At 43.1% G+C, this 16,339-nt stretch overlaps 3 protein-coding genes across 3 annotated transcripts; 2 read left to right on the top strand and 1 right to left on the bottom strand.

Moving 5' to 3' along the window:
* Positions 1-224: 224 nt before the first annotated feature.
* LOC125555478 (uncharacterized) lies at positions 225-4,751 on the top strand. Its single transcript, XM_048718420.2, has 4 exons — positions 225-360; positions 461-619; positions 1,143-4,243; positions 4,368-4,751. The coding sequence occupies exons 2-4, from the start codon at positions 596-598 to the stop codon at positions 4,369-4,371; spliced, it is 3,129 nt and encodes a 1,042-aa protein (XP_048574377.2). The 5' UTR covers positions 225-360; positions 461-595; the 3' UTR covers positions 4,372-4,751.
* Positions 4,752-5,573: 822 nt separating this feature from the next.
* Positions 5,574-9,155, bottom strand: LOC147967675 (protein SINE1-like). The gene is made up of 3 exons (XM_087525340.1): positions 8,951-9,155; positions 6,628-7,973; positions 5,574-6,234 (listed from the first exon to the last, which is right to left on the bottom strand). The coding sequence occupies exons 2-3, from the start codon at positions 7,963-7,965 to the stop codon at positions 5,752-5,754; spliced, it is 1,821 nt and encodes a 606-aa protein (XP_087381466.1). The 5' UTR covers positions 7,966-7,973; positions 8,951-9,155; the 3' UTR covers positions 5,574-5,751.
* A 4,388-nt stretch (positions 9,156-13,543) lies between these two features.
* LOC125530539 (F-box protein KIB4-like) lies at positions 13,544-15,633 on the top strand. The gene is made up of 2 exons (XM_048694921.2): positions 13,544-13,854; positions 13,937-15,633. Exons 1-2 carry the CDS (start codon positions 13,694-13,696, stop codon positions 15,318-15,320), a joined length of 1,545 nt encoding a protein of 514 aa, XP_048550878.2. The 5' UTR covers positions 13,544-13,693; the 3' UTR covers positions 15,321-15,633.
* Positions 15,634-16,339: the final 706 nt, after the last annotated feature.

Here is a 16,339-nt window from a genome sequence, read left to right as displayed (position 1 = left end):
AAAGATCCACTGAGAACGGATTTGCCACCGTCTAGAAGGAAGCAGAACAATAGTATGTTACAAGTTACTACCACCAGTCCCTTTGCATCTATCTATACCACGCAAAGCAAAAGAAGAATCAAAGAAGAAGGATAAAGAAAAAGCTGACAAAGTGCATCGGCAATGTGCAAGCAAGGAACCAGCATGGGCCATGCTTTGGGGAGAGAGAAAGCAAAGCAATGTACGTGCGATAGCTCTCAGCAGCAGAGAGCACCATTGCCCATTACACCCATCTATCTTTCTATCTGCCTTGGCATTCTCTGCTTTGCTACCGGCCCCGGCGTGAGTGAAATTATTTTCGATTTCGAGCAGGGGGGTCAGGTGACACATCTCTTCATCCGACATATCTCTATGCAAATGCACATATAGGCATACATATATATGAAGATGTTTCTGTTTTGGTTTTGTGTTGTGAGATCAGACAAACTTCTGTGTGGAGGGAGGGGAGCGATGGGTTAGATATATATGCCCAACCCTCACGGTTTCCTCCTTCTTCTTTTGATGCGGATGCTGCTGCTGCTGCTGCTGGTGATACAAGTTACTACACGTGGTCAAAATGGACGATTACCCAATACATCTGGTTAGTACCTCTCTTCATCCTAACCTCGTCTCAACACAGGAGTTGTTGTTTTACAACATACTAGTGCTTGTTGTTCAAAACTGAATAGAACTGATTTATAATCTGCTACCTCCTACATATTTGTTTCTTTTTTTTTCTTTCCAAGCTACACAGAACACACACTCTAGCGACCCACGATATATTATTGGATTGTGTGCACCTGCCAGATCACCCAAAAGCTCAAGCTCACGGGGAGAACACAGGCAATGCACTTATACTTCAACGGATGCGAAACAAGGATCCACAAACTAGTCATTTAGTGCTTATTATCTAATGAAAAAGTTATCTTGTGTACCTATATAGGTTATTTTCGTTGGTCCTATATTTAAACTTCCGGATCGGATGCTTTACTTGACTGGCCTTATACATTAATATTGCATCATTCATCGCCCGCGTTTAGTCAAGTCAAAAGTTGTAGCTATTGAAACTATCTTACCCATATATGTACCACAAAGTCATATCTAACAACTTCTCATTACTACAGCTGATACACGGTTTTGAGGACGCCCCCAGAAAGCTGATTGATCATCTCTCAGAGTCATATGATAATCAGGCAGCTAAATCATTCTTCTTGGCTGGCTGGTGCGGCGAAGGTGTAGGAGCCTCTGCTGTTCTTAAGGCCACAGCCAAACTCCTGAAATCGAGAAGAAGTGACCCTGACACAAGAAAGCATTTTGGCAAAATTATCCATGTAGACTGCTCTCTATGGAAAAGTAGAAGATCCTTGCAGAGGGCAATCGTGGAGGAGTTAAATCTTGGCCATTTACTGCCCATGTTTGATAAGGAGGATGAGGATGATGATTTTAGAGGGATAAAGATCGGCTCTAGACTAGAGATACCACGCATCGGAAGTGAGATCAACGCTTCTCTAAGAAATGAAAGATTTCTGATGATTTTTCATTATGGGGGAGAAGAAGTCATTGATCTAGCAGAGTGTGGCATTCCTAATCCTGAATTTGGGACATATGCTTTAGGGCAACTGTTATGGAGTGGTTATGGAAGATTTCAACTCTCAGAGAGAAAAGACAAGTTAAAGTTAAGTTCTGCATATTTCAAAGTAATTCGTTTATCTCATGTGGGCAACCTAAACGTGGATGGTATATTGCTTCATTCATTGCGGGAAGAAGCCGCTGAAGTGATTGGTTTCACCGGCTTGGATGACATCAACCCAACAATAGTTTTGGATTGCTTCTCGTACTCACTGTTCCTGACAGAGCAACTACGCGGAATGCCTAGAAGCATCTATGATATCGATGCACAGGCCGAGCTTAAGAAAAGATTCCAGAATCTGAAAATAAGAAAGCCAATACTCGGAAAACCTTTCAGTCTTGACTTTGCTTGGGATACGCATGTTTGCAACTACTGGATATGTGATGGGGTCCTTCAAGGGGACAGAGCCTACGAGATTGGCAGTGCATTGTATGAAGTGATACTTCGGATGTTGTGTTATCCATCTAACAGAACACAACTATTGACACGTTGTTTTGATCAACAAAGATTTAACCGCTGGATTTTAATCTCCTCCAACCAACTAGGGGCACAAGATATCTCAACTATTCCTGTCATTACATCATCATGTTCCCTAACATCGGGGGGAGATTCTCAACTACAACTACCAAATGACCTTTTTGTATTAGCCAGCAACCTCCACGTGCTAAAACTCTGCAAGTGCAGCTTTGATTTTGTATCCCCTCCTTTCCGATCTTGTCACAACCTAAGATTCCTTTGTCTTCACCATTGCACAAATACAAGGGAGGATCAAGGTGGAGGGCCATGTTTCCCAGATCTGTTGGTGCTTGACATACGCTTCACGGAGTTTGTCTTGCTGTCAAAGATGATAGATTTGATGACCAATCTTAGGGAGGTAAATACCAAGGGTGTCTCGTGGAGGTATGTAAGTCAAGCATGGGAAAAGCTACAGAACATTCACAAGCTCCGGGTAACCGAATCCTCAGATGTGATCATGATGGACACATGCTCTTCAGTAGATATGATGAATATGGAGCTCCTTGACTTGTCTGGTAACGTTCATTTGGCATCATTGCCAGAAATGACAACGGCACGGTACTTGAAGATGCTAGTTCTTGATGGTTGTTCCAGCTTGCAGCAGGTTGTATTCGGAAGAGCCCCTCCACTGCTCGAGAGTTTTAGCTTCGATGGTTATGGCCCAGCAGAGAAGTGGATACATCCCATACAATTGCCAGAAAAAGAATTGCGTCCCAAGTCCCGCAACGTCCCAGAAGCCAAGGTGAGAAGGATCTCCCTAGAGGGTTGTGCTCGATTGTGCAACATGTTCTTGCATGCATTGCCCAATCTTGAGGAGCTGGACCTTTCTAGCACAGCCATTAAAACACTTGACCTCGGTGCAATGGATGTTGCACGGCTCAAGAAGCTATTCATGTTGGGTTGTGAGCAACTCCGTAGCCTACTTTGGGATGGAAGAAACCCTTCACTGGAAGTTCTACATGTAGACACTCGTGGGAAGACGAGACCAATGATCCACTGTGGAGAACAGAGGCCCTCTGTCCTTGAGGCACACATGGCTTTTACAGATGGAAGGTTCATTTGGTCTGTCATAAAGGGACTCGATCGGTATGACCCCAAGGTGCACCTCCATATTTCTACTATGATCCAGAGCCAAGTCAACATCACCAAAAGTATTGAGGATATTGGCACTACCCTAGAGGGTTTGGTTCCCGTAGGGCCCTTCTTACCTTACGTAGATATTGTCATTAACAAGGACACTGTCACACCTTCTTCCTTGGTGTGGGACCACCGACGACTTTATCCTTTGAGTGTCCATATAGAGATTGGTGAAGGAAGCCACCATTTAGAGAGTATGAATGTCGATGCAAATTTCAGAAATTTCATAGAGTATAGAGTGAAATCATTGCATGTGCATGACAATATTTCAATCACAGCTAACCTTCCAGAGTCAAGAACATCATGGCTGCATTTAGAATGGTGTCATGTTGAGAGGTGCCCCAACCTTCACACTCTCTTCCCAAGTTGGGCTGGAAATGAAAGCTTTAGTAGAATAAGGGTATTTTCTGCATCTGATCTCCTGATGGCCTATTGCATCTGGGGTAGAGATATTACATTAGACTTCTACAGCTTTCGATACCTACAACACATATACTTGCACAACTGTCCTAGGCTGGTGTTTGTCCTCCCTATTTCCTACCCAATGCCAAACTTAGAGACCATTCAGATCGCATACTGCCAAAATCTCCAACATGTTTTCCCACTGGCCACCAATGAGCGCGCTCAAGAGATAGCATCTGGTGTCACATTAGAGAAGCTAAAGCACATCAGGCTATATCATCTCCACAGGCTAGAGCAGATATGCGGGGTCAAATCACTGGTCGCGCCGGTGCTGGAGACAATCACCCTCAAGGACTGTTGGGGCCTGAGACGGGTACCAACCGTGTCGCGCCAAGGCCCCAAGCTGGTGGTGGACTGCGAGAAGGATTGGTGGGATAGGCTCGAGTGGGACGGCCCCGAGGCCGACCATGAACCATCGCTTTTTGAGACGCGCCACTCGGCTTACTACAAGAAGACCCTCCCGAGGGTCTCCGTTCTGAGGTACAGTTTGCTCGGACATGGATTTTGTTCCGTGCATTGATAGATTGAGCAAGCAGGTGTCATTGTTTTTTTTATTTACTATCAGATTAATCAATGTTTTCTATTCACATTCTTCATTTCCTAGGTAATCTTGATGCAAAAAGAGGTCAAGCGGCTTACAATTGAGTTGTGATCTCACTCACAACTCTCTGGATTGTTTCCCCTAGTTTGTCGGTGTTTGGCTTTTAAGTGTGGTTTACATGCTCCATCTGCGGCATGGTGAGGGTGTTGCTACGTACTTTTGATGGAGGAATAAATGGTGTGCTTTCTTCACCAAGCTATGCATGGTGTGAGTATGCTTGACTGAATTGGATTGGATTGGATTGGTTTGGATTGGTGTGTGAAGCAAGTAGCACTGGATTGCTTGCTTGGTTCCTCTAGCTTGGTGTTTTGTTCACGATCAAGCTGGACGGCTTGTCTTGGTTTGTAATAAAAACAAAGAAATGTTATATTTGGTTATTTTTTTCCTCAAAAACAGCAGGATTTCTCCTGTTGCATAATATTTTTTTGGAATAATAATAATACGTCTAGATACATCCGTTTGAGCGTTAACTAATTCCGTACAGAGGAAGTACAAGCTAACCAAAGATCTAGCAAGAAAAGAAAAGAAAAGAAAGAATGGTGTGCAACAAAACCACTGAGCTAGTGAAATGCATCTACCCAACTTGGAAAACCACAGAATTTCTTCTTTTTTGCTCTATGGGCTAGCAGCTTGATTTCTTCTTAAAACTTCCTTCTGCAGCTATATAACTTCGGTTAAATTCCTTTAAAATTGAAATCATTCCTTGTCAAAATACCAAAAGCAAATAAAAAAATAACCACCTGAACAAAATACTTGATCCTATATATATGTACACATATGGATTACTGGTGAAACAAAAATGGTGGTTTTATGAACCTTTTTGCAGCAACTACGAGTTACTGGGAAAAATAACCGCACAGAACAAAAATATTTATCCTCTCATTCATGGAGCAACAACAAACCAATGAACACGCGGAGTATGAACAAAACAGTGAGAAGTTTGGACCAAAATTTATCCCGAAGCAGTTGTAACAAAACTAGTTTGCGGAAACATTGGTATTGCCTTGTCAATCTAGCTTCTACTACATTGGATACTTCTATCCAGATGATAATGAAATTCGGTGAACAATACCATCAAGACCAGTAGTATACTACATGCCACTCATGTATCTGCTACACTAGCTGCATATACTCTGTAAAACAAATGCTATAAAGTAGAGAAATTCGGAAATGCAGCAAGGAATTATGTGCTACGCTTCAGCTTCCCACTGAACACAAAACTATCATGGTATTCATGCCAACAATCAGAATGTACAATCCAGCAAACTATCACTATCGTTCGACTAAATCAACACAACTTCTCAACCTTTACCCCACTTTAACTCGCAATCTACACCAAAGCCAACGCACATCGCAGAACAACCTGCATACAGGCAGAAAGACGCTACTATGTGGGTACAACATACGGCTCCCTCTGATCCTCCTTCCACCAAGCTAGCAAGAGCGCAATGACCAGTATCACTAGAGCACATACAAGGAGAAAAAGTAGGGTGCCAGAGCAGTTTCTGCTCCCTTTCCTGACTCTTGTCATCTTCTCATTCTCAGCTCGACATTCTCCGCTTCGAGATTCGCCTGCACTATCAGAACGCTCACTGTTGGTTGGTGGTAGCTTCAGATCTTCTATCGAGGTATCATTGCTCTGTACATGACACTGGCTGTCATGCTGAACAGAATCACAGTAGCCGTTCCTTTCCTCAACTTCACCATTTGTACATTGTCCTGAACAGTGCCGTATCCGTCTCAGAGATGGGCTGTCGGGTAATCTGTGAGTATCTCTTTTTGATTCACTGCTAGAGCTATGAAACTGGAGCTGCTTCCTTGGGGTTGACTGCATCCAAACGTCTTCTGAGAAAGTTCCTCGCCTTGATATCTGAAACAAGTCCATGAAAGAAAAGAGAAAGAGCTGTAAATTTATTTGTACCAAAAAAGGTCAGGCTTCTGCAATTTCGTTCTTCAAACCACTAAGAAACAGTTCTTCAATGCATCAATGGAAATACCATAAGCAATCTACAAACATATATGTGGAGGATCTGTTTTGCATACGTGGAGGATATCTGTTTTGCGCATGAAGTTAGTAAGTTCCTTTCCTACCATACATCAAAAAGTTTGTTATTCCTATCATTTGAAAGATACCATTCCAGAACAGAGTACAAACGCTAACTCAGACACCATATCTTGACATGAGAAGCCCCAAAGTTACTATAATTGCTCGTACATATGATAAGGCAATCAAGTCATCAATCAATTAAGATGTACTGTATACCTGAGAGCATCGTTTAGTAGTTCGCGGTGTTAAACACATAGGGCATGGATCAGCAATCCTTGTTGATACATCTGAATACCTCCTCATTGACTTATCTAGCAGACCAGCAGAACCACATTGTGCTATCACACCGACACCATCACGATAATCAGATACAATAGTGCGAGGAAACTCATCACTGGACATTTGATGTTGTCTGTCAGAACCATTACTCAACAGTCGCCTCCTTACCCGTGCACTTACAGGTACACCTGAGTATTGACCCACTGAAGGCTGGGAATCATGGTCTCTGAACCGATTAACAGATTGTGTATCATCATACAGAGATTCATTTGAACCGCAGTTTCTTATTTCCGCATCATCCATAACAGAATGTGAATATGATCCCCGCCTCCTATGTCTTCCATCATGAATTTTTGCCAATGGACTAATTCTTTTGCCATGTCCACACTCTTCCTGCTTGTACAGTGTATTAGCAGTCTCAGCTGCCTGAAAAGCTGGAGTGCTGATCTCTGGCATGCAATGATCCCTCAGTTGCTCCATAGCTTGGATAATGCTACTGATCTCAGAAAATATGATGCTCAATTCCAAAGTCTTCATGATGGAGTGTATCATTTGAATGGATGATATGATCATCTGAGAATTGCTTGCTTTAGTACTCTTGTCCAATATACTTAAGCCTGATCTTATCAAAGACCGCCCGTAAGGCTCAAGTGTCAACCAATTCTGTTCTAATAGAGCAACCACTAAGCCTAAGTGTGAAATGGTCTGGCAGCGTACCTCCCCTAAGGCCCCTGAGACTTTTAAGCAGATGTCGTTAACTAACTCGTGAGATGCAAATTGCCAATTGTTGGACTGGATAAGTGCAGTGACGCAGAGAGCAGAACCAGAAGATACACACTCCTTCGTGCTCATCAAGCAACCAGAAAAGGGACTGCAGAGAGAGCTAATGATCCCACTTTTCTCTTCTTCTGTTCCCAGGGGATCAATGACATAGCGTGATAATGTGCGTATCACCTTGGAGCATCCAACACCATGCAAGGACCCTGTGGCTGAAGACATGATTCTAATGATGGCTGAAACGATCTGGCTGATATGTGGCACAATGTTGCAGCCATGGACTTCCGCAGCAGTCTCAAACACGCATAAGAGCTCCTCCTCAGAGTATGAGCATGGCTTGTCAGGGTCACAAAGGCGGGTGAGAAATGGTGGACGTGTGTTCGAGTTGAGTTCTTTCACATACTGCTTCCACCCTCTGAAGGCTTGCTTTTCGCTGACAGGATCTGCCACAGAGTCTTCCAATTCTGCATGGCGTCCCTCTCTTAAACTCCTCCCCATTGCATACACTGGATATGTTCAAGAAATAGAAGAAAAATCCATGAATACAAAATTAAAAAACCAGAGCCAGTTGTGGAAGTAGGTAAATAACCTTAGCTGATCAACAAAGGATGGTCTATCCAATCTGAAAGTACCAAATACAGCACCATTTATTGAAAATTGTTCACTTGATTTGCCACCACCCACATTCTACCAAAAAGCATATACAACGCAAAAGAGAGTACAGACTCCACAGTCCATAAAAGGAAATGCACAACTAACTACCAAACTGAAAACAGGATCCCTACATGTCCTTGTTAAATGTTCCTGACATAGCGCAGAAATGTAGAGCGATAAACCGACAAGATGCGCTCTTTTATTTCTAAACAAACTTCCGAGATAATGTTCAAGTAGATCATGAGAGGCATCCTATACATGAAAAATAAATCTCCATCATATTATTAACACCCCACAAAATTCAGAGAACACCTGTGTGAGTGCTACTGTAGATTATAGCAGCAAATTTGCAGCAACTACTGATACCCTTGTGTGGTACCTTCTTGTAAAATCCCCGATTCGTTAGTAGTAGGTACTACTTCCCAAAATAGAGAATCCCCAGTTTTGAACATGCTGCCCAGCAAATCCCCCATTTTTTTCAGTATGTACATACTTCCTAAAAAAGAAAATCCCTAGTTTTCAATCAAACCACCCGATGCAAGCCGGAGGTCTTGGGTCAAAAGACCCCGTGGTCTTCTTACTACTCTCCACCGGATGCCCGGATTTCCCGCACCTACGGTTCGAGAACAGGGGAAATTTTAATCACACGGAGCGACCAAATCTTCCCCCCAAAACATACCGCAATCCGCGCTAACAGTTGACTAGGGGATTACGGGGAGAGCCGAGCCCTACCGGCGGAAACTAGGTTCGAAATCGCGGAAGGAACACGCGGCTGTCCGCGGCGCGGCAGAGATTGGGGAGCAATCCAAGAAAGCTAGGGCTTGCTCACCAGCGAGGGGAATCCTCCCGAGTCCGGTGGAGGCGTGGAGGAGGAGGAGGGGAACGCCGACGAGGGAGGGCTCCCTCCGCTCGACGTGGCAGGCTTGCTCCGGCGGGGGACGGGGAGCAGTTGCGGGCGGGGGCGGCGGCGGCGGTGGGGGTTTCTTGTTTCTTTCCTTTTTTTCTCTTTCCGCTGACTTTGTGGGGAAACCGAAACGGACCGGCGGACGAAGAGGGGGAGCGGGAACCAAATTTTATTGGGTCCGACGGTTGGGTGTGGGTAGTGGTAAGTGGGCCTCGTTTCGGCCCAGCCCGTGCCAAGGGCACGTTGATAGATAGAACCTATGATTGTCTCAAAAAAAATTGTCTCAAAAAAAGTAAGCAACCCTAAACCCTTCTGCCTTTCCCAACTCCTCAATCAAGACCGTGCAACAATGTGTGATCACCTTTGAGTTAGTCTGGACCATAATCACGGGGATCGAGGAATAGGGAAAAGTTTTCAAAATCTTCATCGATAGGAGATACACGCTAACAGAAGGGGAAAATGTATACATGCATACAATTATACACATCTAAGAGTAATGCTAGACCTATGGAAGATAACCTATGGATTTAACGGATGGGCAAATGTGAGATGTATAATTGGGAAACAGGGATGGAGAGGCCCACCCAAATGAAAACCAGGGGGAGGAGGGGAGTAGAACATGTGTAACTCGTGTGTGGGTGTAGGATTATTGCACATGTAATGGCTACATAATTATACACATGTAATCTCTTAGAGATCTCTCCAGCAAAAATAATTCCTGAGGTCTAAACAATAACGAAAGAACCGGCTTATCAATATCAGGATCTATAAAAAAAACACGTCATCACGAAAATACTATTGAGATACGATACACAACAACGAAGATGACGGAGGCTCAGTGCCGACCACCACAACGTCTTCACCGACACCATCTCACCAGGACGATTGACTACACTACATCGGCGATGTCGTGTGCTAAAGATGAACATCGATGCCTTGTTCTCGGAACTGAATGAGCATGCGAGATGGGGCTAGCGATTCTAGACCACCTTGGTACTCTCATCTATGCTCCTGATAGGTGGTACGAATAGGAGGGCCAGCGCGCCGGCTCCTTCCACGATGGAAGGGCATCGGGGCCAGGCTTTTCTTATGCCGCCGCCGCAACCCTTCTCGCTGGAACTGTGCGGCGGGGGAGAGTACGGGGATGCGTTGTTCCTGCAGTCGAAGCAGCCCCTCCTCCCCGTTGTTGCCACTGAGTTCGTCCATCGATCTGGTGCTTTTTTTAGTTCGTTCGGTTCCTCAACTATACTTGTTGAATCCGTTCAGTGGAGTCGCTCCTCATTTTTGCTGCGTCTTGACTCTACCCAGATCCCCATGGCATACACTCCTTTTCTATGTGCAGGACTCTGTCCAAATCCTACATTTTTCGTTTTACATCTGATATGTTTTTGGAATCATGTGTTTGACATGGCATTTTTGTTTCATTTATCTGAAGATTGCCATGTGATGTACCAGTCCCAGGAGAATGCACAACAGATAATTGCTATGAGTAGTTTTCATGGCAAAATTTTGTAGGTACTTGCCACGGTAGAATCGCTATGAGTAGTTGCAATTGACATAATTGTTATGAGTAGTTTCCATGGCAAAATTTGGGAGTAGTTGCCATGGCATATTTGTGGAGTAGTTGCCATGAACAGAATTGGTATGACTTTTTGCTATGATTTTTGATATACCCTGGCGATTTGTTTGACAAAGCTGCCATGATAGTCTACTACTTTTTTTTGCCACGACAAATTGTATTCAGTGTTTGACAGATCACCTTTGGCCTTTGTCAATCCACTATCTTGTCTATTTTTGCCATGTTTTTTAGAGATATGTAAATTTGCCATGACAAATTATGTATAGTTCATACCAACTTTTTCATACATTTCTCATGAATTAGCGTCATTTTGTTTCATATACCATGGGAAACCACTATGAATTTAGATACCATTTCGCCATGGCAGATTATCATTAATTGACCTGGCAAATTTACAATCCTTTATAGTCATCATCTTAAAAAATGGCAACAAATTACTTTCTTTTGTGCGACCATGGCAACTTTATTTGCATTCATGGCAACAAAAATTATACAAAACATGAGAATCATAACTGCCATGATAATTTTTAACATGCATCTACCATGACAACTTTTTAACATCTCAAGTGGTTTTACCATGGCAACTTTTAGATTTCCATCTTCTACATGAGTTTTTTTAATATGAATTTTATTTGGGCATGGCAAAATTTACTATTTTAACCACGACAATGTTTACTTTCTGACCATGGCATTTTTTATTGCTTGCCCATGGCAAATTCATACTCCATGGCCAAAGTTGCCATGGCAAATTTACTGTTTTTAACAATGGCAAAGTTTAATCCAAGTTTAAACATGTGTACATCATAGGAAGCCATCTTTTGTTTTTACACATAATAGCTTTTCTATAGTTTTGTTTTGGCATGGTAAAGTTTTGTTGGTTATAGACACAAACATAAATGACCAAACTAGCGGGCAACTCTTTTTCCTTTCGTGTGTCCATGGCAAATCTATTACATAGATCATGGCAACTTTTTTGTTTAAACATCCCATGCCAAATTCTTTTTACTCATCTAGCTTGGCAACTTCACATATGCGACAGTTTCCATGATATACAGAGCCATTTTCCCCATGAATTTACTGTTTTTAAATAGTTTTTTCTTCATTTGCCATGGGTTAATTAGGTATTTTTTTAGTACCCATGACTTCTTTTCTATTTAGTTGCCATGATCTACAAAGATTTTTTTATACCTTTTTTTCAATTTGTGTTGTTTGCCATAGCCAATGGCAAATATATCACATGGACCATGACAAAATATATCACATGAATCATGGCAAAATTGTTTAGCAACCCATGGCAGAATCATACTTCATATAACATGGCACTTTTGTATATGCACCGATGCCATGATCTATGGAGCTACTTCTGCCATGCTTTTAACATATCATGGCAATTTTGTCCATTTTTTCATTTTATTAATGTTCTAAAAAGTATCACCAGATGGCTATTGGCAAATTATTTGTTGCCATGTTTTGCCATGGCAAATTATGATGACAAAGTGTCAAATTATAATGAAGAACGCCGTCAGAATTGCCATGACAAATTATTCTTTTTAAGAATAAGTTGCCATGGAAAATTATACTTTTTAGAATAATTTGCCATGGAATTTTTTTCCTTTCTAAAATTATAAAAAACACAAGAAAAAAGATGCCAAATTTACTTTCTGTTTTCCATGGCAATTTTACCTAAAACGCCCCGTCAAATTCTTTTTTTTAACCTTTTTTGGCAATGAAAAATTTCACTTCTATATTTGCCATGGCAATTATACCTTCTTTTACATAGAAAATTTACCTATAACGCATTGCAAATTCTTTTCACCCTTTTTTCCTACATTTTTTTACTTCTTAATTTGCCATGGCAATTTTTCCATTTATTTGTCATTGTAAAAATTCCTATATTTTGCCACGGCAATTTTTAACATTTCCATATGTCACTAGAATCCCAAGTTTACCTACATTTTCCCTTGTGATGATTTTTTTTATCCACAATGTTTGCCATGATTTTTATATAACAACATGCTTAGTTTTGTGATCTTATCCTCACATTTTTTGTACAAGTTTCCATGGTTCGCAAAAAAAATAAATTATTTTTCCATGTGGTAAGTGGAAACTTTATGATGACAAATATGTATCATGCCTCAATTTGTTTAAGAACAGGTTGATATATAACATGTCAAATACAAATTTAGTTATAATATGGCAAATCTACTATTGTACACGGTTTTTTTTTGCTTTCATAAGCCCCCACTATTATTGCAATTTTGTCCTTTTTTGTTGTTTTGATATTCGTGATGGCAATTTTTCAACAAGTTTTTGTCTATGTATTCCCTCTCTTCCTAATTATAAGTCTTTTTAGACATTTCAATTAGGACTACATACGGATGTATATAGACATACTTTAGAGTGTATATTCACTCATTTTGCTTCGTATGTAGTGCATATTGGAATCTCTAAAAAGACTTATATTTAGGAACGGAGGGGGTACATTTTTCCTACATGGCAATTTTAAATATGCATGTTTTCTTTTTGAAATGTAGTAAACCTTGGCAAATGTTTTGTATATAAGTTTGGCAATTGATTCTTTTTGTACAATTCACGGTACTACCTATGGTACATGTCAATTTTTTGTGATTTTTTTCTGTAGTGTAGGCAAAAAAAAGGTTTAAGTAATGACAATTTTCGTGTGAACCGTTGGAGGCCCATTGAAGCGGCCTATGTGTCGTACCGAACGTCAAGTAAAACAATGTTTTAAATAGCGGGCTATGGCATTTAGTGGCGACCCTTAAAAACAGCTATAGCTGGGCTATAGCGGAGCTATAGCGGCAAATTGTACATGAAATCATTTAGCGGCAGCACCCTCAAACAGCTATAGCGAAACTATAGCGGGGCTATAGCCGACTATTTAAAACTATGAGTAAAACCGAGGAAATCTTCCTAAAAAAAGTAAAACCGAGGAAAAAAAGTTCTCCAACTCCCCACCGTCGCCGCAGCCGCCGCCGCCACACTCGAGATCCCTGACCTCCGTCCGCTGCTGCCGCCTCATCCAGCCCTCCGCCGCCGCCACCTCCACCGCCGCATCTCGAAGTGTCCAGATGGCGCCAGCGGCTCCGTCGCCCCCCTTCCGCCGCCCGGGCCATAGCCAAATCGACCTGCCGCCGCGGGACCCTCTGCTCGCGGGATGCGCCGGCGGCGTTCGGCGGGCGGGATCCTCCTCCGCAATCCCCAGCCAGTCCGCTCGAGTCGACCGCCGCCGGTGAGTGCTTTTGCCTTCTCGTCGATCTCTGGTTTTAGAGTTTTTCAATTTATTCAGAGTTTTACTGAAAAAATTTCTACAGAGGACCTGTCTCTCCACCGGCGTCTGAGGCTACGCCGGCGGCATCGCCGGAGCTTCCGGAGGACATCCTGATGATGGTCCTCGCCACACTCGAGATCCCCGACCTCATGCGCGCCGGCTGCGTCTGCGCCTCGTGGCGCTCTGCGTACACCGCACTGCGCAGCCTCGACAAGCACAAGCAGGCCCAGACGCCGTGCCTGCTCTACACCTCTGAATCTGCTGGTGAGCATGTTGCGTGCCTCTACAGCCTCGTGGAGAAGAGGGTCTACAGGCTGACCCTCCCGGAGCCGCCTCTCCGCCACCGGTTCATCATCGGGTCCTCGTTGGGCTTCCTGGTCACCGTCGACGATAGATCAGAAATGCACCTCGTCAATCCTATTACTGGCCAGCAGATTGCTCTCCCTTCAGTGACCACCATTGAGTACGTGAAGCCCATCTTTGATGACACGGGTTCGGTCCACGAGTATGAATACCCAAGTCACTCTGCAAGACGGGCTTTCTTCACGCCGTCGATCATGCCTCGTTGTGAGCTGCGGGAATGCTTCCAGTTCAAGGCGTTTGTGTTCCATGACACATCGGCAGGAAGCTACATCGCGGTGCTCATCCACAGGCCATACACTCACCTATCCTTTGCAAGGGTTGGGGATGACAAGTGGACCTTGCTGGAACCACACTGTGACTACCAGGACTGCACCTACAAGGATGGGTTGCTGTATGCAGCGAGTACGACGGGAGAAATTCATGCCTTCGATCTTAGTGGTCCTGATGTTACAATGAAGATTATCAAGGGGGGAGACGAGGGCTTTGATCCCGATGCTGTACACATTGTTCAGGCTCCATGGGGTGGTCTGCTGCTTGTTTCAAGATTAAAGGAGTTTGATGATCCTGATGAAGACGTCGACCCTAAAATACCAGTTCCGAATACCAGGGAAATTAAATTACACAAAGTTGATGATGCTGCTGAGAGGCTTGTGGAAGTTGATTGCTTGCCTGAGCATGTGCTGTTTCTTGGGCTTAATGATTCACTTTGTCTCAGTGCCAAAGATTACCCTGCTCTCAAGGGGAATCATGCCTACTTTACTGACGATCAACAGTACAATCAGGCTCGTAAGAGTAGTCGTCGTGACATTGGAGTAGTTGGCTTTGGCAATTATAATAGCAAGGAGGACCTTGTGTCTCCTCAGCTTTGGTCCAACTGGCCTTCTCCCGTGTGGATTACACCCAGTCTTACTCTGATGAAACTGCTGCCAAATGACCGTTGGCTCAGTGGACCATTGTGTGGACTCCCAAAGATAGAAGAGGGCACCTTGAGGGGTCTCTTTGCCAACCTTGGGATCCCAATCAGCATTGGTCCAACTGGGATGCTCCAGTGTTTGAAGAAGTAGGTCACCTAGGCGCTCACCTACACGTGCTGGAGGGCGAGCTCGTTGCCTAGGCTCTAATTAAGCTGTAGAAGACCATGTGCAGCAGAATATGAAATGGTGGCATCGAAGGGCTGATGATTCAGGAGGCCCGCATGATGGCATCAGGCTGTCAAGTTATGATCTGTATCAAGTATTTTAAGTTTCATGAACTTGTCTCTTTGTTATGTGTGGGACTCTGAAACTTTATTATGTCTTATGTGTGATGTGTGCGTGCTTGTGTTTCTTTTATGACTTGTGAGAGCGGCCGGAGAAATAAGAACTTTGTTAATTGTTATGTTTGCTTTGTTGCGATTTGTCATTTGTGAACTTCTGATGATTACTGAAACGTTGTCAAGCTGCTGTTTTGACCAGCCGTGTTGCTGTTTGGAGCTGATGTGCAGCTGTTCTTACGAGTCTAGTCTTCTCTTACTGTTGTTCATTTATTCTGTTAGTCACCATCTCTGATGTATGTGACGGCGCTGCTGTATGCAAGACATCAAGAAGCCAATGAAAAGAAGTCAGTATTTTAGAGCAGGTATGAGTCTAATCTGCTGCTCTTTTTAGTTCCGTCGATGGATACTTAGCTGATATATTCTTCTTTGTATTTTATAAGCCATGCTCACATCAATTTCTTCTGATAGCTCCACTTGCAAGCTATTAGAAAACATAGTTGCATATGTGGTAAATCGACTAATTTGGGAATTCATTAATCCGTGGCTTGATAATTATATTGTTTTGTTGAAAGGCATACTTGTTGGTTCATTTTACTTTTTTTGATATATGCTAAACATATACCAGCTTTCTAATGGTCTGCACTACAGTAAACACATTAGTGTGTCCTTGAGTCCTAGCTTATTCATAGAAAGAAATGTTGTCATGTCTGATCTCGTGTCTGGCCACATGGGGAGATGGCGCGGCTCTTGCAGATGGTGTCATAGCGAGGTTGGGATGGACCAATCAGGTAGAGATGAAGAAAATCCGGCTTGAGGCAAAGCAAATTC

Source organism: Triticum urartu, chromosome 5A (assembly GCF_056163025.1).
Source record: "Triticum urartu cultivar PI428250 chromosome 5A, HENAU_Tu73, whole genome shotgun sequence".
Classification (NCBI taxonomy): domain Eukaryota; kingdom Viridiplantae; phylum Streptophyta; class Magnoliopsida; order Poales; family Poaceae; genus Triticum; species Triticum urartu.
This window is presented reverse-complemented; position numbering and strand designations above follow the sequence as displayed.